Source organism: Leucopleurus acutus (assembly GCF_964270905.1).
Source record: "Leucopleurus acutus genome assembly, chromosome: 11".
In the NCBI taxonomy this organism is placed as follows: Eukaryota; Metazoa; Chordata; class Mammalia; order Artiodactyla; family Delphinidae; genus Leucopleurus; species Leucopleurus acutus.
In genome coordinates, this window is record NC_139152.1 from 94,061,349 (window position 1) to 94,084,594 (window position 23,246).

At 54.7% G+C, this 23,246-nt stretch overlaps 1 protein-coding gene across 3 annotated transcripts in view; it reads right to left on the reverse strand.

The window, feature by feature from the left end:
• LOC309968762 (casein kinase I) overlaps positions 1-17,693 on the reverse strand; it is a 34,832-nt gene extending 17,139 nt beyond the window's left edge. For 2 of the 3 annotated variants that reach the window (XM_082850209.1, XM_082850211.1), the window contains exons 1-2: positions 6,672-6,923; positions 3,076-3,163 (exon numbers count right to left, since the gene is read on the reverse strand). In XM_082850209.1, coding sequence (XP_082706335.1) covers positions 3,076-3,151 — 76 coding nt within the window. In that variant the 5' untranslated portion in view covers positions 3,152-3,163; positions 6,672-6,923. Of the gene's footprint in view, positions 1-3,075; positions 3,164-6,671; positions 6,924-17,637 lie in introns of those variants that run through there. The other variant, XM_082850210.1, reaches the window with a different exon arrangement.
• Between the last annotated feature and the right edge of the window lie 5,553 nt (positions 17,694-23,246).

Consider the following 23,246-nt stretch of genomic DNA (forward strand, 5'->3'; position numbering starts at 1 on the left):
TACCATCCCCACACCAGCGAGAGGGGCCCGGGAAGGAGCTGGCAGGACACTGCAGCAGGCCAGGGTCCCCGAGGCCTGTGCAGCCAGCGAAGGCTGGACAGTCAGCAGAGAACCAGCTCCCTACCCCCCAGCTCAGGCCCAAAAGGACCCAGTTCCTGACAGTAGCAAATCCTAACCAAGACTGAGGGTTGGGGGACAGACACAACATAAAAGCACCACTGCAGGGCCGAGCATGTGCAGAGTTTTTGCATGCTGCGATCTCACTACTTCTCACCACCCTGGAGGCCTCACAACTCCATATTACAGATGGGGAAGCCAAGGCTGGCAGAGGTCATCACTTGCTCAAGGGCATACAGTGAGCAAAAGAAACGCCAGTACCTAAACCCTGGTAGAATTTACTCCAAAGCCTGTACAAAGGGGAGTAAACCCGGACGTAGTTTTTAAAATGAACTAGATGGGGGCTTCTCTGGTGGCGCAGTGGTTAAGAATCCGCCTGCCAATGTAAGGGACACGGGTTCGAGCCCTGGTCCGGGAAGATCCCACATGCCGCAGAGCAACTAAGCCCGTGCGCCACAGCTACTAAGTCTGTGCTCTAGAGCCCGCGTGCCACAACTACTGAGCCCTCGTGCCACAACTACTGAGCCCTCGTGCCACAACTACTGAAGCCCGCACGCCTAGAGCCCATGCTCCGCAACAAGAGAAGCCACCGCAATGAGAAGCCCACTCACCGCAACGAGGAGTAGCCCCCACTCACCGCAACTAGAGAAAGCCCGTGCGCAGCAACTAAGACCCAATGCAGCCAAAAATAAATAAATAAATATATTTTTAAAAAAATGAACTAGATGATTACTGGATAAACAGGAAGTACGGCCCCCAGCAAGGTCCCACCACAGGGACCAGGGACACTGACTTTCTGAATGACCTTGGGTTGCCCCTCCATCTATGGGCCTCAGTTTCCCTTCTGCAAAGAGAAGGCCTGGGGCTGGGTGTTGTCTAGCAGCAGGTATGCACCAGCCCAAAGCTGCCTCTCCCTGCCCTTTGCCCTCAAGCCAGTGGCTCCAGGCTTCAGTCCTGAGCCCAAAGCCTCCATGATAAGAGGGTCCTTTATACCCACCCCAATTTCACAAACAGTAAGGAGATGGGCATCCCCTTTCACAGATGAGAATGCTGAGGCTCAGGGAGAGAGGCTGAGGCTCAGATCCCAGGTCACACAGCACATGAGAAATCGACTGGGGACCTGAACTTGCCCCCACATCCCCACCTTCTTCTCCTGCCGTAAGTGAAGCCGCTTCACAGGCCTCTGCATGTCACAGCCCCCATTTCCTCATTCATTCATGTGAAAGGCCTTCACTGAGCCCCCACGTGCTGGGCGCTGGGGCGAGAAGGTGGACACAACCCAACGCCTCCCCGCCTCCCCCCAGAGGAGCTCAGAGTCACAGAGCAAACCTTTCAAACAGCTCCAGCCTGCGCTGTTCCTTCCCTCTGTTCTGAGCTCTGCAGTGCTTACAGGAGGGTGATCTACTAGGTGTCTGACAATGACCTGCACATCTGGCTGGCACTTTACAGTTTACAAGATGCTTTCCCACGCGCCCATTTCACTTGTGCCTCATGAAAGTCCTTAGTGGGCCAGGCAGCAGTATCACACAACCTTCACCAACCGCACAAAGCCAGGTCTGACGGCTCTCTCCCACGTTTTGTCCTCTACACTCTCACTCCTGTGGAGGGCTGTGGGTAGGAAGTTTGCCTTTTCTAGTTTGTTTGTTTGTTTTCTTTTCTTTTTTGGCCACGCCACACGGCTTGCAGCATCTTAGTTCTCTGACCAGGGATCAAACCCGCACCCTTGGCAGTGAAAGTGCGGAGTCCTAACCACTGGACCACCAGGGAATTCCCTGTCTTTTCTAGTTTTGGAGAGAAGCCTCGGTGGCCAACTTGATTGTGCCGCCCCCGTCTCAATGTGTGAAGCAGGGACAGCTCGGCACCATCTCTAGAGGCTGTTGTGAGGGAAGACGGCATTCAAACAGGGCCCAGCCCAGCCTGAGTACTGTCCAGAGAGTGTGGGCATACGTGTCCCCCTCCCCTCTGATGGGGAAGGGGCAGCTCACTGAGAAGCAGATTTCATACCCTAAGAGGGCAGGGACCCAGATCACTGAGTAAGAGAAACCCCCCGAGTTCTGAAGCAACAAGCACGGCACACTGACCTGTCAGTTTCCTCTGCCCAGGACAGAACTGACTTATTGTTCTTTTCCCAGGAGGGAAACAGAGGCACAGATGCTTCCAAGGGCACAGGGACAGGAATGGGGAGAAACCCCAGGGGCTGCCACCTTGCTCTAACAACTCCAATTCACGATTACCAACACAGTCTCTCCCCTCCAGACCAACGACTGCCAAGGAAGGGCCGCGCCCCCTGACTGTGCCCCCACACCCCCAGGGCAGCTGAGAAAGGGGCATTCTCCTGGGTCAAGGACGGGGTGAGATGTCAGTGATTTGTTAAATCAACAACAAGAGAGCAAACTCAGACTTTCAACAGGAAGCACATCCAGGGAGAGAGATCCTAAAAGCTAAGACCGACCCCCGCCCCAGCCCTGAGGTTGGCCCTGAGGTTACGGGGGAGCCTGCGTCATTCCGAAGCCTTCCTGGGCTGAATTCCAAGAGGCTGGACCACAGGGAGGGGGCCTAGCTGGGAGCAATCAGCTTGCTCAAGCCTCTTCTGTCCACCAGCATCCTTCCCCCAGGAGACAAGAGACAGGGGTGCTAACCCAGCTTGAGTTTTCCCACGCCCAGCTGAAGACCCAGCTCATCTGCAGCTAGAAACCAGAGTTAAAAATACACTCCTCTGCCCAGACTGCAGCAAGTGGGAACCCCATCCTGCCCTGACTGAGGAGCTCCTCGGCCGGCCTCACCCCCAGCCTGCTGCTTCCCTCCCCACCTGGGATGGTTCTGGGGACAAAATGACCAAAACATGCCACCAGAGCCACGTTCTGACTTCAAAGCATGAAATGTTGGCATCTTTCCTCCTAGTGCCCAGGGCTGTCCCAGGGGCTCCAGAGCCACTGAGCTGGAGCCAGAAACACTCACCTAGGTAGATATCTCCGAAGGACCCGCTCCCGATCTTCCGGCCCAGGCGGTACTTGTTCCCCACACGTAGCTCCATGGTTCACTCTTGCTGCAGAAGTAAGCAGAGACACAGGGTCAGAGAAGAGGGAAGCTGGGAAGGGGGCCTAGCCCCCGGAGCCCACTCTTCCCCCACCAAAGGTCAGGAAAAGCCACGAGAAACTTAGGACACCACCATCCTCCCTCCCACCGTCCAGGAAGGGATTTGGCCTTGCTTTGCCTAAGAGCAACCAGGTGTCAGGAAGCCCAATAGCCTCCACCTGTGCTGAGGCTATTAGAACAGGTGTCAGTGTAGCCAGGCAGAATGGGGACTAGAGACAAGGCCCAGGAGGAAAAGAGCAAAGCAAGCATCTCCTCGGGGGTTACTCGTTCAGGGACCCTCCGATAGGAGCCTCTCAGAGGCAGGCCAGTCACAATGGGCAAAGACTCTGATAGGAAAATCAAGGACCAAGGGCGTAATGGGGAGGTGGGATGCAGGAGCTGATCACCCTGGGGGTGCGGCCATGGCAACCACCAGCAAATTCCAACCTCCAGGGATAGGAGGACAGCTTGAACTGTCACCAAAGGAGTTCCTCAGCCCCATCAGGACTGACAGGATCCCCGTGCCCCCATCCTTACCCCAGGCCTCCAGCTTCCAGCACCAAGAATTGGAGGCCAGTTCTTCACAGCCTGGGCTGGTCTTCCCAGAGGCAGACCTTGCAAGTCTGCAGTGTGCCCTGCCAGAGAGGTCTCCTCCCCAACTCACAGGGAAGGCAAGAAAGGGGCCCCCAGAACATCCACCTTCTGGTCCTCTCCCTCTCTCGACCTCACAACACCAAGAACCTCACAAAGGACTCTCTGCAAGGATCTCTTTGGATGAACAGTTTGGGGCTGGTTTTCTTCCAGATTAGGAGGGTCTCCTAAGAGGGCCCTGCAGAGCAACTGAGGGGACCAAAGCCAGGTTTTGAGCTGAAGGACCAGCTTCTGTGGTGTGGGAGGAGGTCTGGGGGGAAAGCCCTGACCTGAGCACTTCCCTCCTTCCTGTGCCCCACCCTGGGTGTCCAAGCTCACGAAACATCAGGGGCCACCCTGGTAGGGATGCCTCTGCTCTGGCCTGGGGCAAAGGTCTGGGCAGCAGAGGAGGAAACTCAAAAGGCCAGGAGGAGGTGGTTTTTGCTCTGGGGGATGAGGAGGGTTGGCCTATGAAATAAGGAGAGGGATGGGGGATCCCTAAGATCTCAGAGGGTCTACGAGAGGGCAAGTGCAGAAAACTATAAAGAGGTGCCGCTCCCTGCAGACAGGGAACTGAGGCCCAGGGAGGACACGCCACCTGCTCCCCACCCCACCCCAGCAGCAAGTTAGTGACAGTTTCCTCCCCTAAGACCCAGACAGGGTTCCTGCTGCCCTACCTGGCAGCCTCCACCCTCTCAAACAGGACCTATTTCATGCCAGGGCCAGGAGGCAAACAAAACAGGAAGGTGGAAAAGCAGCTGTGTGCAGCACAGAGGCTCTGCCCCTTCCCCATGCCAAGTACTACCCCAAAAGCCAGACCCACCCAGGAGGGGAGACGGGAGGGCTTTATTCCACAGTTGGTCAGGCTGGAGCTCTCCACCCCAGCGGAGGCAAGGAGCCAATAGCTCCTGCCCAGGAGAGACACCCAGCCCCAGCACTAGTTCCCAGGGAGCCGCCACTAGCCCTTCACCAATGGTCACAAGGAAGGAGCTCCACCCGGCGCCAGCCAAACTCCGGGCTCTCCACCAAGGGCCTTCTGCCCACACGCCTGGCCAGTCCCAGCTGAGGTGCCAGGGCTGCCAGCAGAACACACTCCACATATGCGGGAAACTCACATGCCACACACCTCACATACACATCGTCCCGTGTGTACACTCCAAAGGAAGAAAGAAACGCAGACATACACTGTGAGCCCTGCTTGGGGAAGGGGGCGGGGGGCGGGCAGGTGTGTACACACACAAACACCCCCCCCCCCCCCCCCCCCCCCGCTCCCCGGCCCCGTCCGTCTTCCGCCAAGGCCAATTCAGAGACCACACATGGCAGCCGGGAAAGCCGCAGGTTAGGAAAGGAACATAAATACACCCGCATCCTATATTACATAAATACCCACGCCGGGTTATATAAATACCCGTGCCCTCCGTCTGGGTGTCTTACATAAATACACTGCACATGACCCCCCAACCCCTCCCCACTCACCGGGCTGTCGGCAGGGAAGGGCAGAGAAGAGAGGGAGCAAACGATCAGCCCTGCAGGCAACCACCACTTTTCTGGGCTACCACCCAGACCCGCCAACGTCCCTCCTACACCCGGGGGGCCAGGGCCCCAAGGAGAGCCTAGACTGTCCCAGCACTGTCTCCCCAAAAGCCTCCCAGAGGAGAGGAGAGAGGCTTGAGTCAGGAATGGAAGAGGCTTTCCAGTTCTTTGCTGCTTCTCTCCTTTGGGGGGCGGGGTGGGGGGTTGGCGTTGGAATAAACGAAGAAAAAAAAAAAAAAGGCGGACATGAAGATTCCGGAGTTTCAACTGGTTAAAAAAAATTAGACAAACTACCAAGCAGAACGGCACATGGGCAGTTTTCTTACTCCCTGCCCACACCCCTCCCCAGCCAGGGCCCTTGTCCCTGGACCATTAAAATAAAAAGTGGAGGAACATCCCAGACACCCAGGCAAAGGAGCCCCAAACAGGCATTTATTGGGTGCAACTTAAGACACTCAGGATCCCCTTCCCCTGTTCCCAAATCTATCTCCCTGACGAAGGCTGATCCAAAAAGAAAATATGCAAGAAAACTACGGGAAAAAGTTGGGGAGGGGGCTCACCCCACTTTGAGTTTGGGCGTGAAGAGCTTGGGAATCCTCTCTCTAAGGACACCCGGGCACAAACATAGTTTCATGTTCCACAGGGACTTGCAAAACATGGATTTCTCACACGCAGAAACGGGAGAATCCGATCTGATAAATAACCCCCACCCCTTTCTTTCTCTCCACAAAGGAAAACAGAATCGGTGGCTGGGTGACCACACACCCCATCACCCCAGGGCCCCCCAAGCGCCCCCAGCCAACATGCGGGAGAGCAGCCTTGCTGACCCCCAGGTCTGGAGCACCCAGGCCAGGAGCGAAGGGGTTGGGGGCTCTGCTAATGCTCTGGTGAACCCTACCGAAGCCCCAGGGTTTGGGAGAGAATTCCGAATCAACAGTATCGGGTGCACCCCAGCACCCCAGTCCCGGACCCCCTCCCTCAGCGTCCCCAAATCGCAGCCTGGGGTGGCCGCCCCGGCTGGCTGGGGCCTTGAACGGTCCAGCTGGGGGAGGGGGAGGCGGGCCGGACTAGGGGGGCCTCCCCCGGGTAAGTCTGCAAAATAATAGTCACCCTCCTCCTCCTCGTCCCCAGTCGCGCCTTTGTCCTCGCCGGGCCGAGCGGGCGGCGCCCGGGCAGCGCCCCCATACCCGAGTGCGAACGCGCGTGTGTCCGCCCTCTCCTCCCCTCCCTCTCGCGCAAAAACAAAGAGGCGGAGGGAGCCCCGTTTCCCCCCAGGTTTGCGCCCCTCCGCGGGCCCGCGGCCCCCCAATATTTACCCCGCCGGGAAGGCGCCGGTGCCGGGCCGCTGCTCGGGGAGCTGCCGCGGGCGGGGGCGGCCCGCCTGGGCGGATGCCGGAGGATTCGCAGAGCCGCCGGGCGCGCCAGCCTCTCCTGGCCCAGCCGCCGCCACCGCCGCTGCCGCCGCGCTCCGCTCCGCTCGTCCCGGCCGGGCTCAGGCTCTGGGATCTCAGCGCAGCCGACGCCGCCTCCCTCCTCCCGGCCCTTCTGCCCGACCGCCCCCGCCGCCGGCTCGCGCGCTCCCGCCTGGCGCGCGCCCGCCGGCTCCCATTGAGCCCCGGGCCCGCCCGCTGATGTCATCCCGGGCCCGCCGCCGCCGCCCTGGAGGATTTAAAGGGCCCGCGCCCTCCGCTCCCGGGGACGCTGGGGGTCCCCGCAGCCAGGAAACACGGCCCCCCAGCCTCGCGAGGAGCACCTTGCAGGAACGGGGCCTTACGTGTGGGGCCGAGGAGCGCACACAGACACTGACACCCTGATCCAGTGGGAGCACAGGTGGAAAAACCTGGGAGGGGGTGGGGAGGAGGAGGGCGCACGAAAAGCTGGGTTCTTCTAGACCCAAACACTCCTCTCCCCTCTGCCCGGTTCTCTCTCCCCTCACACCCTAGTAGTGGGCCCCTCTGAAGGCCGGTGTTTGCAAAAGGAGAATGTTTACAGTGTTGGGGGACACTCCGCCTCGGGACTCCGAGTGCTGCAGAGCACACAGGCCAGGTTGACTCAGGGGCCAGCGATTTGACCGGACAGCAGGAGACGGAGGGATATTGACAAACGGCCCAGAGAGGTAGCTGGGGCTATGCTGCGCTCTGCCCCCATGGAAAAAACAAATGCAAAGACCTTTTTCTTCATCCTTCTTCCTCTTCCGGCAGCTCAAACTGATGGGTACAGAGCTGACCTCCAACCCAATCCTGTCCTCACTCGTTTAATGAGAGACCCCACACACTGCCATGGAGCCACCACTTGAGCCAGGGTCCCCCAAGTGGTGCACATTTAGCCAAGTCCCCGCCCAGCTCTGGGCTGGGGTTTCCTTATCTGCAAATCGGGAGGGAGCACCCGTCCCTCCCCAGGTCACCGAGAATTAATTAAGGCTTCCTACTGGCTTCCAGAGCCGGTGATGAAAGATTCCAGGGCAGAGTTATTAAAATGATATTTACACCGTACCATGCAAAGCTCCAAATTATGACACACATCCATTCACGCACACAACTGTGGCTGTGGACACACAAAATGCTGGAGTGCACTGCATCCCGTCCCAGAAGCAAGGTTCCTGGGAAGAGTCACTTCAAGAACAATGACACCTTCCTTCGAGCCTGAGGGACTTAGTCACACACACTCTCCAAACTGTCAGGAGCCCCACAGACTGGTTTCTTCTTTCAGAGCCCAGGAAACTGCAGACCAGAGACGGGAAGGGGTTGGCCTGGGACCACACAGCACGAGATGGCTCTGTTCTCTCATAGGTCCCTGGGAAAATGAGTCTATCATGATCTCACTTCCAAAAGCAGGAGAGTGAGGACAAGCCTCCCAGGAGAGGCCTGGGGCAGTCAGCTGGGGATCTGCCCTCAAAGCCACTTTTGCTGAGAAGAGGGTCACCAGCAAAAGTGGTGGGCTTGGCTTGGCTTGCATGGTGTTTTTCGTTATTGCTTTTGTTCTGTTAACTGATTCCCAGTGTTTTAAGATGGGAAGATTTCATATGACAGGTCTGTATTCCCTACTTCTCTCGAAGCACTGGGAGAACTGCCACTCTGGGCCCAAACGCACCCTGGGCCCTGACCATACTCAGCAGGCCTGGGCGGCAGCCACCCACATTTATCAAAGCCCAAGGGCCCCCACTTGTTTTACCCATTTTTATGACTCCCTCATCTCCTGGAGGTCTCCAAATGTGACCTGTCCTAGAGGCCAGCCACCAGGCTCGGCTACCAATGCCCTTCCCTTCGTCATCTGTTTCCATCCCAATCTCACCGACCCTGAATCCTGCTTCCAGTGTCCAGGGAAGCCGGCCCTCCCTGTGGCCGCAGGTTCTCCTACGTGAGACAAGGTGCCAGACCTAGGGTCCCAGGCAGAGGACCCCCCAGCACTACTGAGCAGGGTGGATACACCACCGTGTCCTCTGTCTTCACCACCCCAACCTTCCAACCTGGCCCTGCTTCCCGGCCCTCCCTCTCCAGGAAGGGACTGATACTCCTCCAGCATCTACTAAGTACCTGGCACTGGGAAAGGTGTTATCTCATGTAATCCTCTCAACAACAGATGAAATCCTACTCTGTCCTTTCCCCAGGTTCAGAGAGGAATCTGAGGCTCCTCACCTTTGCCTCAGGGTCAGATGTCCCAGCTTCCCCTCCCAATCTTGTCACATGTCCCCTCCCATTCCAGAACTTGTAACTGACCCCCCTCTGCACCACTATTGAAGATCCTGGTCAACCAGTCTTGAGACCCACTCTTCCCCTGAAGGCCTGCGCCCAGCCTCTCCACACACACACACACACACCCCATCCCATCGCCCCCCAGTCTCTGCCTTGGAAGAATGCTCCCCACACCCCCTCCCTGATTAGCTGTTCTGTGGACCCAAGTTCTCCTCCTCCCTACTCCCCTCTGAGACCACCCATGGGTCCTTCTGAAGCACTTTGCAGCTCAACTCTCAGGAGAAACTGAGGGGACACAAAACCTAGCCAAGGAGGGGAGGCGGTTCCAAAGGGAAAGAAAACTTACAACAGAGTTCTAGCAGCCTCTGGGCCTGACTTCTCTCTCCAGACTGGATTCTCAATGACTCCTCCTGGGACTTAACTCCCACCTCTAAAGCCCAAGGGTGTGTCTGGCTGGAGTTTCCCTAGCCCCCCTCTGTACATCTCCAGGCTACATCTCCACACACCCACCCAGAAGATGCAGTTGGGCCTGGGACAGGTGTCAGTGAAGAGCTGATCACTGGGTCCCACCCTGGGTTTTAGCTGCTCTGCACTGGTCAGGGGAGCCGTTCCAGACGGTTTGTTCCTATTTCCCCGGCACCCCAGAGCATGGTGCCCAGTGATGGCGAGAAAGATTTCAGCACCACCCCCAAGGGACCTGCAACCTGAGTCTTGGGGGTGGGGTGTGGGGAGGAGGAGGTCACCATGAATTTACCACGCAGCAGGGGAGGGTCCTTAAAATGACCCTACACAATCTGTGCCCTGAGTCTGACCTCAGGCCTGGCTCTCCTGCTGCCTGGGGCACTTTTCCCTCAGCTGTGCACCTCACCACCCTCAGGTCAGGACTCTCGAGTCCCTTTCACAGGGAGGCCTTCCAATCCTGATTTAAGATCCGCCTCTCCTTCTCTGCTTCATTTTTTTTTCCTGGCACTTAACCACTACCTAACTTATTCTATATGGTACTTATTTGACTTTTGTTTTTCTTGGTCTGCTTCCCCCACTGGAATATCAGTTGCATGAAAGCAGGGAGTTACAGATCTTTGGGGGCATCACTGCGTCACCAGTATCAAGACTGGTGTCTGGCGCACTGGAGGGATTTAACAAATATTTGCTGAATGAGTGAATGGTTGGATGGTAAAGGGACAGCCTCCACTCTCTCTGAGGACACATGAAGAGCTATCACTTATTGAGCACCTACTGTGCGCCAGGCCCTCTCTGAGACCCGATACCTGCATTCGGTCCTCACATCTATCCTCAGCAGAGATAGTGGCCTGGCAGAGCCCACTCTCTTAACCACCTCGCCCAGGCCGGTGGAGAACACAGCTCCGGGACAGGGCCCTGGCTCCCTCCATCAGACCCCTGAGCTCCTTTACTAGAGAAGCAACTCTGGGCCCCAGTTGAGAGCCACAGGGCCTCGTGGGGCTCATGTATGCCAACTCCATCACTTCACAGGCAGAGACTCAGGGAGCCTTGCTCAGGGTCACAGAGGGAATCCAAGACAGCAGCCCACCGTGGTTAAGAAGCCGCCTTCAGATGCTGACTCTGCCACTTTTTAACTATGGGACCCTAGGAAGCTCCTTAAACCCTCTGAGCCTCATTTGTAAACTGGAGTTAACGCAGATGATCACGCGCAGAAACACCCTGGTCCAGAGAAGCCCCGAGTACGAGGAAGATGTTGATCCTGTTACTGCTGTAAGGAGCGGACAGGGAGCGAATGCAGCTGCCTGTCTCGGATTCCCTCCAGCGGTGCAGGCTACATCTCCAGCTTCTTTCCTTGCCTCACCTCCCCCTGGAGGGTCCGCCACCAGCCCCTTTGAGGTGGGCGTGGGTTGGAGGTATGCAGTCCTAGCTGGGCCTGGTGAGCCACTGGCCTTGCCCACTCTCTGTCTATACCTGTGGTCTTGGTTCTAGGAAGCCCCTGCAAGAAGTTTCTCTGGGGTCTTCCTACTTGGGTCTCTCCCAAGACCCTCAAGGGTCAGTGGCCCACACAGGCTCCGCTCTAAGAGGTCCTCCTCAGGCATGCCAGCCTGAAAATGCTGCCTTGCTCCATGCACCTGGGCTCCTTGCCCCCAGAGCCTTCCAGGGTGCCCTCCCCCAACCTTTGGCTGCTTCCACGGCAGTGTCCTGACACCTCGGCCTGCCCTCTCCAGTCTCCACTGCTTTTTGACGCTTCTCCTGGGTGACCTCACCACATCGTCGTGACTAGTCAGGTCAATCACTAGTCAGTGATTCCTCCCTCCTCTGCCATCTTCAGCTGAGAGGCAGCAGGGCGGGCTAGCAACAGGCCTGGACCAGGGCCCAGGAGGCCCGGGTTCGAGTGCCAGCTCAGCCACTGAATTTCAGGGGGACCTTGGAGAATTCACAGCCCCCAGGAGGCTGGACAAGGAGACTTCTAAGGCTCTTTCTTCAGTCTCCCTGTCTGTAAACTTAAGGCTGCACCAGATGGGGAACGGCCTACACGCTCCACATCCGGCACTCTGTGGAGAGAGATCCTGAGGTCCCACACATCTGGGCTCAGTGGAAAGGGTTCTCTTCCCACCATCACCCCCATATTCAAAACACATACACTTCCTGTCAGCTCCGTCTCCCAACTACATGCTGAACCCAGCTGGATTACTTGGATACCACACTGGTCCGTTAATGGTGAGATCATGTCCCTCTGCTACTGAAAATACACTAATGGCCCCTTCTGTCGGCGGGAAATCCATGCTCTCTTCCAGGTCTGCTATGGTCTGGCCCCAATCTGCCTTTCAGATCTCACCTGGAACCTTTCTCCCCCTGGTCTTTCATTTTGTCACATCTCAGGGCCTTTGCACTGACCATTCCTTCTGCCTAGAATGATCTCCCCAGGTCGTCAATGGCTGCCTCCATCTCATGATTCAAACGGCAACTCAGATGTTACCTCCTCACAGGGGTCTTCCTTGACCACACAATCTGAAGTGGTCCCCCTTGCCTTCCGTCCCTCTTTGCTGGATCACCCTGACTTATTGTCTTTATGGAACTTACTAGAGGCTGAGGACGTTAGCTTGTTTATTTTTAATGCCCGTGAACATAAGCTCCGAGAGAAAGAAGCCCTCCTATAGCTGCTCCGTGGGTGCTCAGCTGGTAATGGGTGCCCCATAAATACTTGTGCAATGAGCGAACTCTGCCACGAACTCTGCCACGGGTATGTGGTCCCTGGGGTGGAGGCAGGGCCTGGCGCTTCCCATCCCTGGGTCAGATGTTGCCTGACAGCCTTCCCTCAGGGACAGGCCTGTGGTTTCTCCCCACCCCCTCCCAGCCTTCTTGGCCTTCTTGTGGTGGGCTGTCGGCCCGCCCCCTCAGTTGCACACAGCCTCTCTCAGCAATCCCTGGGCTGCTGTCTTCTTAAGGGAAATCAGCTCCCAGTGGAGTTAGGAATGCCTGCCACGTGTCCAAAGGCACAGTGAACACTAACAATAACCCAGCATCACCGAAGGATCACATCAGCCTGCCTCCAGCCCACCACCCCACCCCCAATGCCTCCATCCACCTCCTTCCTTCAACTCAGCCTGTCACCTGGCTGCCCCTCTGGGCTCACCTGACCTCTCTGCCCGGCACAATCTCCCTCATTCGCACTGCTGTCGATTCTCTCCAAAACTTGCTCCTTCCATCCTTTGGGAATCCAAGGAATCCCATCCCCGGGACACACAACCACTCATTAGCCGGGCTGCGGGAACTACGATGATTGCCACGGCTAATAATCCCAATTCCCACAACAACACTTCTCAACTCAGCATAGTTGCTGCGACTCATCGTCTCCTCAGCATGTCACATGTCTGTCCACAAACATTTCCTGATGCCAACTCCTTGCAGGGCCTGAGGGAGCCACACTGGACCCTGTTCGCCGAGAGGTGACAATCTGCCTGGGGAGGCTGGGTATACCCAGGAAAAAGACGGACTAACAGTGCCGGAGAGGGACTTCCCTGGCGGTCCAGTGGTTAAGACTCCACGCTTCCACTGCAGGGGGCACGTGTTCGATCCCTGGTTGGGGAACTAAGATCCTGCATGCTGCGTGGGGAAAAAAAAAAAACCAATGCTGGAGAGAACATGCCAGCAGTGAGTGCAGGAGGACAGACCCACGGGACCTGGTATCAGCGGAGGCACCAAAGTGTGGTGAGCTGCCCCCTCCCCCTCCACTGGGGCATTCTATAAGATACACGACCTGGGTTTTCTTAACTTCATGTGAAATGCTACACACATACAGCATCCAGACAAGTCCCTGAGCCCCCTTCTGACCAGACTGCCCCCAAGCCCCTTCAGTGATTCAGGAGTTGCCGTGGGGGAGGGTGGGGGAGGGGGGACTTGAAGATGGGTGGGATTTGGAGGGTGGAGCGGAAACAGAGGATAAGGAAGAACAGTCCAAGTGAATGTTGTATGGAAGGAACCTCAGATATTTGGGGGTGGGAGCCACTGTGGGGAGACCAGTCCAATGGCACCGGGGATCCCTCTTCCTCTGGGGAGAAGGTTGAAAAGGAAGGTGGAAGTTGGCAGGGTCTCCGATTCCAAACAGCTAAACATGGGATTTATCCACTCGTTTTGCTCAGAGCAGCTTCGAGTTTTACGCACAGATGAGAAGAAGAGGGAGAAGTTGAACTAGCTTATTGGACAGACAGTGTGCCACGCACTGCACTAGACACTTATGATTGAATCTTGTTTAATTCTACAACAATCCCGTGAGTTGGAGATCGCCCCACCTGTTTCACAGCTAGAAGCCCGAGGCTGAGAGAGTTGAGGAGAATCTGACCTAATGTTCATAAAGGTTATGAAAGACTCCATTTACCCTCCCAGACCCACCCTGGCGCTTCAGCCTGCCTCAGGGACTGTGCCCCAATCTGCCTTTGTCTCCCTCGGTGCATGCCAACCCAGACCTGCCTGTGTATCTGAGGCCTCCACTGAATGAGTCTGCTCACCTGCTCTGGAAACATCCAGGGATTCTCTTGTCCACTAAGGTAGCTATCTCCAAAGTAGATGCCTGTAGACCCCCAGAAAGTTCATGCAGTGATCCACTGGGGTGTGGGAAGGAAAGAAGTCAGAATTTGTATTCTTATTTCATCTTAGTCTTCCAAATATTCTATTTTAATGTTTGTTTGTTTGTTTGGCTGTGCAGCACGGCATGCAGGATCTTAGTTCCCCGACCAGGGATCGAACACGTGCCCCCTGCAGTGGAAGCGTGGAGTCTTAACCACTGGACTGCCAGGGAAGTCCCTAATGTTTGTGCTATAATACACACATTAGCACAGAGAATATATATATATATATATACCTAAGTTGTAACATACATACATTTAAAAACAAAAGTCATGTTCAAAAGTATTTGTACAGACTGGGTGTGCAACCAAAGTTTGCATTAGTGTTTAGGACCCCTGCAATGAGTTCTCACTTGAGAGGCATTGGTGGTAGAGACCCTGCTTCAACCAGCTGGATTCAAGTCCTCAGTTACTTCCGGGCTATGTGGCTGGGTGAGTTTACAGAACCTTCCTAAGCCTCATTTCCGCCTCTCAGAAATTGGAGTGGCAGTAGTACTCACCTCAGGTGGATTAAAAGAGGTGATGGACAAAAAGTCTGTAGCCCGGAGCTTGACACCTGAGTGTCAGATGCAGTAATTACCAATTCAGTTACGGGAAGCAGGGCCAAACCTCATCTGGGCCTTGGGGTGGGCCCTGCTCTGGTGGAGTGTGTCTGCTGTAGGAGATTCAGAACCCAGAATGAGTCATTAGAAATCAGTATGACCAGGGTTAAGACATAAGTCAAGACATCAACAGACACCAACGGAGTGTGAGGAATCCCAGAAAGCCCTGATGGTCCACGCAGAAGATGACAACAAAGGGATGTATTTGGAAAAACAGACGTGTGTCAAATCAGACACCATTTTAGGCTAAAGAGGCAGCAGTCATGGGAATGCACGCTCGAGTCAGCATGCCTGGGGTTGAACCCTGGCTCCACGTGGGCAACTTATTTAACCTCTCCGTGCCTCAGTTTCACCATCTGTAAAACAGGGACAATAATGTGTCTGTTTCATAGTATTGCTCTAAAGCACTTAGAACAAGAGGCTGGTAAATGAGGCTCTCAATAAGTATTCGTTATTTGGTTCTTAGGGGCAACAGAGGTGTGGATGTTTCAGAAAGTATCATTTCCCAGGCCCAAGGCAGGGACTTGGTTCTGGTCCTGGGACTGACTGTCACTCTAAATGACTTAAAAACTGTGACCATGCAACGGGCTACCTCCAATTTTCCGTGAATTGGAAAGTGACCTCCCCAATTCTGTTCCAGAACATCAGAGACCCCAGATACCCAATTGCTAGGGGAACCTGACACCCTCATTACTGTCCTGGAGTGACAGTCCAGGCAGAAAGAGACAGCCTCAGAGGACTGTAGACACTCACTACAAGATTTTCTTAATACTCAGGAGTTCCCACCAGGGCTCAGAGTCCTTTCTCATCCAGCGGGAGCAGGTTATAGGGGCACGTTACAGGAGAGCCAAATTAGAAACACAGAACAGGGGACTTCCCTGGTGGTGCAGTGGTTAAGAATCTGCCTGCCAATGCAGGGGACAGAGGTTCAAGCCCTGGTCTGGGAAGATCCCACATGCAGCGAAGCAACTAAGCCCATGCACCACAACTACTGAGCCTGCGCTCTAGAGTCCGTGAGCCACAACTACTGAGCCCACGTGCCACCACTACTGAAGCCTGCATGCCTAGAGCCCATGCTCCGCAACAAGAGAAGCCACCGCAATGAGAAGCCTGCGCACCACAATGAAGAGTAGCCCCCTCTCGCTGCGACTAGGGAAAGCCCGCACACAGCAGCGAAGACCCAACGCAGCCAAAACTAACTAACTAACTAAATAAATTGTTTTAAAAAAAGAAAGAAACACAGAACAAAACCTCCCAGGTCCAGAAACAGATGGCTCAGGGGAGCGTGGATTTCCCACCCTAACTGAGGTGTGGCCACAGGTACCTGCCTGGTTCAGCTGACAGGTTCCCAGACCCCCTCTGAAGATGGCCAGGGGATCAAGAAGATGAGGAGTTCAGGGTGAGGGTATATGACTGAATGGGCCCCTAAAAGTGGAGGAGGCCCTGGCTACCTGTGGATGGACAGGCCTGGCAGTGGGTACTAAGTAGGTAGGTGGAGAGTTATTATCCCCATTTCACAGATGAGAAAATGGAGCCTCAAAGAACAGAGACTTCTGTTTTCTCTAAGCACAACTTGGCCTGGTCTAAGTGCAGCTGGTGACTCAGCCCTGATCTCTTCCTCCCCCTACCTTGAGTAGCCTCTGGTGTGGAGACCCCTGGGGAAGTCAGGAGCCCTGGAGTCCACATGTACTCGTTACTGCTGCCTGTGTGGATCCTGAACAAATCACCTGTCCTCGGAGCCTCAGTTTCTGCTTTTTGTCCACTCCCCTCACTCTGAACTCGGTCCAGAAGCTCGTCCCAAGGAATTGAAGCCTTTGAGGGCCTGGAGGTCACCAACCCTGCCTTAGGGGCCCTATCTGTGCCTGGCCGACACAGAGTGGATGCTGGTTCATGCCCATCTGCCCCAGACCCAGAGACCTCTCCACTCTGGGGTTTTTCCCAAGAACCCATCCCCCTCTCCCCAGCTCTTCCCCTACTCCACTCCCTCAGCAGCTTCCGCTGGTCCAAATCCCTCCTCCAAACTCACTAACACGTGGAACCTTTTTCTGTCAGAACCATGCGGTGGGGTGCGGGGGGGGGGGGGATTTTCTACATAAATTAGCTCACTTAATCCTCACAATACTCTGGGGAAATAGCTTTATGTAGCCATTTTCCAGATGTGGAAACTGATGCTTAGGGAGAGCAAAGATCTTTCCCAAGATCCCACTGTTGGAGGCAGAGGTCTTGGCCTGCCTGATCTGGAGCCCATGTTTTTTCTCTTACACCTCCCTGTCTCCCCCGCAAATCCTTCCTCCAAGGGTTCAGAATGGTACCCAACTATGGCCCATCCTTCAGAAGCAACATCATGCAGCCATTAAAAATAATGATTACACATACACGAATGACTAATAACAACATGAGAAAATGCTTATGACACAATGTTAAGAGGAGAAAAGCAAGACACAAAAATTGTAAATACAGTATAAAATTACATTAAAATGATTGTGGATAGAAAAAAGATTGAAAGGAAATATATCAAAATATCCACAGTTGTTTTGCTTATGTGTTAGTACCATGGGTGATTTCCTTCCTATTTTTGTCCAGTTGCCAAAGAGTCAATCAGTGCATATTACTTTTACAACAAAGCAGAGATATCATGTAAAAAAATAATTTGTGGTCGAAACATTTGGAAACCTGCTGTTTCCTCTTCAGCTTCCTCTCCTTCAGATCCCTCCAAAGCCTACGTTTTCTGTACAACGTGACTATAACCGAGAGATATGGTAGGAGTTTGGGGAGCAACCAGTACCTTCACAGACCCAGGACCCGCTCCGTTCTTTGACCAGGCTCTCCTCTGCGTCCAGTGAGGAGTCTCACCACGGACCCTCCTCCCAGCCCCCAGTCGGAACTCCTGCTGACGCTTACCTGACACTCGCGTGTTGGCCTCCGAGATGGGAGATGCGCACACCTGTCTCTCCAGGTGAGGATTCAGCTAGGGCGCAGCGCGCAGGAAGGAGGTAGTCTGCCTGGGGCGGGGCTGTGACGTCACCGCTTCAGCCCCGCCCCCGGCTTCCCGGCCCCGCCCCGGCTTCCAGCCCCGCGGGGATTCGTGGTTCTCCTGCTTGCGGGGTGAGGTGATGGGGACACTTCCCCCGACACGTACGCCTCATTCGGACCGGGCCCCCAGCCGTCAGCTGTGCCTCCAAGTGCGACCTCCGGGGGTGGGCGGACTGAGAGGGGAGGTTCCACTCTTCCAGAGTGAGGGACCCCTTGAGAAACCGAGAAAGAGCTGGGATTCCCACCACCCCACATCCACCCCCCTCCCCCGCTTACACAGAACAGTTGGGTCCTCGGATTCCAGGTTCAAATCACCTGGGGTAAGGAATGATCTCCGGAGGGACAGGGGGAGCCTCTGATTCCTCGAGTGTTTTCTTCAATTCATACCCCACCCTCTGAACTTCCCTCCAACCCTGTATAGGGTTGATATATCTTTTAAATCTCTCTCTCTCTGTCTTTCATTGAGATATAATTCACGTAACATAAAATTCACCGTTTAAAAAAGTATACAACTTGGTGGCTGTTAGTAGATTCACAGGGTTTTGCAACCATTCCCTCTATCTAACTCCCTAACATTTTTATCACCCAGAAAAAGAAACCCCATACCCACCAGCAGTCACTCCCCATTTCCGCCTTCCTCCAGCGCCTGGTGACCAGTAATGTACTTTTGTCTTTTGCCTATTCTAGTTATTTCATATAAATGGATCACATGACGTGCAACCTTTTGCAAGTGGCTTCACTTGGCATCTTGCTGTCAAGGTTCCACCATGTGGTCACATGTATCAGTACTTCAGGGATGCAGTACTTTTTCTGGCTGAATAGTATTCCAGATCGAGTTTCCCACAGTCTAGAACTGGTTGACTGCATCCCTGTGGTGTGTCTTAACATGCTCCACTATCCCCCGTATTTCCTATAAACTGGTAATTAGATGTCGATTCTAAAGGCTGGAGGCTTGATTTGATTTGGATTCAATGATTTTCTCAAGGATATTTCACGGGTGATGCTGTGCCCCTCCCAGTGCATCAGAGCAGGAGCCATAGTGTATTGGGTTGTTCCACCATTTAGCGATGCTGAGATTGACCAGTGGCTTTAGGTGTTGTTGACCTCATCCTTCTGTTATAAAGTTCCCCATCAAACTTTTACCCAGGGATCTTAGCATCCACTGACGATCATGGACTAGCTCTGCTATTTTATCCTACAGTTTACAGATAAAGAAACTGATGCTAAGAGAAGAGAAGTGGTTTGCCCAAATCACAGGGTTAGTGATAACCCGTGGGCCACAGCTACTGAGCCTGCGCTCTAGAGCCCTTGAGCCACAACTACTGAGCCCACGTGCCACAACTACTGAAGCCCATGCGCCTAGAGCCCATACTCTGCAACAAGAGAAGCCACAGCAATGAGAAGCCCGCGCGCTGCAACGAAGAGTAGCCCCCACTCGACACAACTAGAGAAAAGCCTGCACACAGCAACGAAGACCCAATGCAGCCAAATATAAATAAATAAATAAATATTAAAAAGAAAAAAAGATGGCAGCCTCATTCAAACTAAGAAAAATGCAAATGACAGCTACACCAAGATTCCATTCTCACCCATCAGCTTGGGAAAGATACAGAATTTGGGTAACACACTGATGGCAAGGCTCCGGGGAAACAGGCTCCTTCATCCCAGGGAGAGTAAATGTGTACAGCCCCGGAGGAGAGCAATGACGATACCCATCAAAATGAGAACTGCACGTTTCCTTTGACCTCAGTCCAAATCCAGGTATTTATCTTACAGGTATCAATGCACAGGAGGGAACTGGCTTATGAAAAGGGCTGTACATAGCAGTGTGTGTGTTATGTGTTGGAATCATGTCCATCAATAAGGAGCTGATAAAATAGAACATTCATCCAATGGACCTTAATGAAGTCATAGAAATGAAGGAGGAAGCACTTTATGTACAAATGGGGAAAGATCTACATGAAGTATTGCTCAGTGAAAAAAAAACTATCTATCTATCTTTTTTGACCATGCCACGTGGCATGCAGGATCTTAGTTTCCCGACCAGGGATCAAACCCTTGCCCCCTGCATTGGGAGCGTGGAGTCTTAACCACTGGACCACCAGGGAAGTCCCTCTATCTATATTATGAATATCTCTGACCGGCGATATAAGAGGCTGATGATTTGGGGTCTTCTCCAGGAGAAGAGATGGGTGGCTGAGGGAAAGTCATGGGAGGGAGACTTTTACTGTACCATCTTTGGTAACTTTTGAATTTTGATCCATGTGAAAATATTTTCCATTCCAAAAACTACATTAAATTAAAAGTTTAAGAGCCCATCTTACAGAAAGGGAAACTCGCGGGTCGACAGAGTTTGCAGGTTCCTCTCCTACAACACCCCGGGTAAAGGAGGGCACGAGGGAAGGAGGGTGCCCTCTCCTTGCTTTCCTGTTTTAATTCTCGCAGCCACCTCCCCATTTTTCAGATGTTGATACTGAGGCTCAGAGCTGGAGAATGACTCCCTGAAGGCACAAGGCTGGGGTGCAGGGGGCAGCCAACATCCAGTTCACATCCATGGCTCCTGGCCCTCCCGTTGGCCATCACCACGTGATGCCACCCCAGCTGGCCAGCAGGCATGACGGATTTCTCAGTTAACTCTTCATCCTGAACTTTCTGGTTATTTGACCAAAGTGGACTATTGTTTGCCTGAATTACACTTTATTTTTTTTAAAAAAAGGTTAAGCTGATTGAATGAGCAGTCATGGGACTGGGATGACTCAGGCTAGATTTATCAGGGACTTGACTGGACTGGCCCGTTCACTAAGTTATTTGGGAGTTTACTTTAAATTCAGGAGCATTTGGATTCATTGGCTTTTTGAATAGGCCTGGGTTTGGAAAGAAATTCAATTAAGTGGTTCTTTGACTAAATTAATGGGATTATTTTTATGATTGAATTACGGCAGTTTCTTTCAAGACGGAATTTGCCTCCTCTCTGCAGCTTTTCGAGACCTTTCCAGGGAGTTCTGGGGGAGACGGAGACTCTGACCACTTCCGGTTCACTCTGTGCAGCATCTGCTTCCTCTGGGAACCCCTCTAGGACCCGCCAGCTCCCCCACTTCACAGCAGTCACGCTTCCTTGTTTGGCTCCCTGGTTCACGCTGTTGATGGTAAAGGGTTTCCAGAACTGTTTCCCCGTCAGGCTCTCAGCCCTTTGGGGACAGAGACCGTGGATTCACCTGGTCCCAGTGCTTGGCACAGGTCTTGGCCCAAAGCAGGGGCTCAGGCCAGGCGGGAATGAATTCAACTGAACTGATCCCAAGTCTTCTGACTCCAAGGCCACAGGACACAAGCCTCCTCCCACTTAGTTCTTCTGAGAGAAAGGAGGGGATTTCTAACCCGACTCGTGTTGGGATTATATCCTGAAGCTCCCACCACTCCACTCCCATTCCAGCCAGCATGTAGCACCCACTAATACAGATCTCTAAAGTGCACCACCCTTTACAGTTTACAAAGAGTTCCGCACCTCCTCTCTTTAATCTCAGAGCGATGCACTGAGAAGTGGGTTCTTCTCCTCCCTTTACAGCTGACATCCCTGGGGCTCAGAGAGGCGCAGGGCCTTGCTTAATATCACACAGCCAGTGGGTAGGGGAATGTCAGGACTCCAGGCTCCTGGAAGGCAGGACTGAGGCCAGGAGTTGTGCAGGGCAGTGGAGAGATTGTAGGGACAGCCCCCTCCTGTGCTTGAAGGGTGGAGGGATGAGGGCTGGGGAGGATCACAGAGCCCGTGGCCTGAGCTGTGAGATGGGGCAGCAGAAGGTCAGGGGAGATTCCACGAAGTTCTGGGAGGTGAGGTGGCTGGCAGTAGTGGGAAGAGGAAACGGATGCGGATTCACCCGTTCAGTTATCAGCTGAGGCTAGCCCTGGGCTGGGCCTCAGATGCAGGGAGGGGCTGGCAGGACACTCAGCCCCCGCCCCCCCCGCTCTCAGGAGGGGCACGGGGCGCAGGGGTGTCACTGGCCCTCACCTCGAAGGGTGAGAAATGCTCCCGAGGAGGAAAGGCAGCTGGGCGTGGGAGGGTAGCCAGGAAGGTACTAAAGGAGGAGGAGTTTACCTGGCAGGGAAATGTTAATCCTGCTGGCCCAGGCCTATGCACCGCCCACCGCCCACCATGTGCCTGGCTCTGTTCCACGTGCTCTCCACAGGCTGACCCAGCCCTCGGGCCAACCTGTCAGCCGGTGCTATTAGCATCCCCGGTTAACAGCTGAACTCTGGTGTTCAGGGCAGTGGCTTGCCCAAGGTCACGTGGCTGGTAAGAGGCAGAACTGACCTCGAACCCCGGCGGGAAGGCTCCCAATCCTGGCTGCTAACTACACTGCACCTCCCCACAGCGCACGGGGTCACCGGGCAGGGGGATGAGCAAACTGAAGGTGAGATGATTGGGTTGAGCCCCCCCTTGTGCACCCACAACTGTGCAACCCCGACTTCTCTGAGCCACTGCTTCAGATGGGGAAAAAATCCCGCCTTGCAGTTGATGGAGAATAGAGCCCTGTACCTGGCACACAGCAGGGGCTCAGTCAAGTGGGGTCCCTTCCCTCCCTTGCGCTCCTGAGAAGGTCGGGGACAGAATCACGGGGGCTTCCCTCCAGCCCCCTCCCAGGGGCCTGGAAAGACCTTCTTGTCCAGCCCACGGGGTGTACAGAGAGCAGGCCAGAGGCGGGCCCTCTAGCTTCTTGATGATGGTGGGGATGAGGATGACGGCGGTGACATGGAGCATGACAGCGGTAGTGGCGGCGGTGATGGAACTCTGGCCTCTCCCTGGCATTCCGGCAGGCCAGGGCGGGTTCAGCTAAGTGCTGGGCAGAGTTCTGGGGGTGTGGGAGTGTGAGCACCCAGAAAACTCCACTGTGGGCTTATGGCCTTGGCCCTGTCAATGAGGGTGCCCTGCCCTCAGGTCATGGAACTTGATGACTCCCTCTGCCCCACCTTTACTGCTCTCTGACGGAGCACGTCCCTCGGGATTGACTTCCCGGGAGGCCACACTTCCTAGAAGGTTGTAAGCAAAGTCTAGAGAGGGGAAACCCTTGCCTGAGGTCACACAGCAAATCTCAGCAGGGCAGGAACCCAGGGCTCCTGACACCTGACTCTCTACCAGCTCCACTTGCACCCACTGAGTTAAGAGGGTGGACGGGAAAGTTGCTTTAAACCAGTGCTTCAGCAGATGCCGCCTGAGCTCCTACTGTGCGCTGCCACCAGGACGAACCTGGAGTTTGTGGAGACGCGACGTACAGGAGGCACTCAGAAGAGGAAGCAAGGTCAATGCCGCCGCCGCCGCCGGAGGACACGGGAGAAGGCATTCCCAGAGGGAAGGAGAGCGAAGGCACCGGTGAGGGAGGGGGCGGGCAGGGCGAGGACCCCAGGAGCAGAGCCTCCTACAGGGCCACTCCTTGAAGTGGCGCTGGTGCCCAGAGGGCGGGTGCAGGGTCTGGTGCAACCCCCCA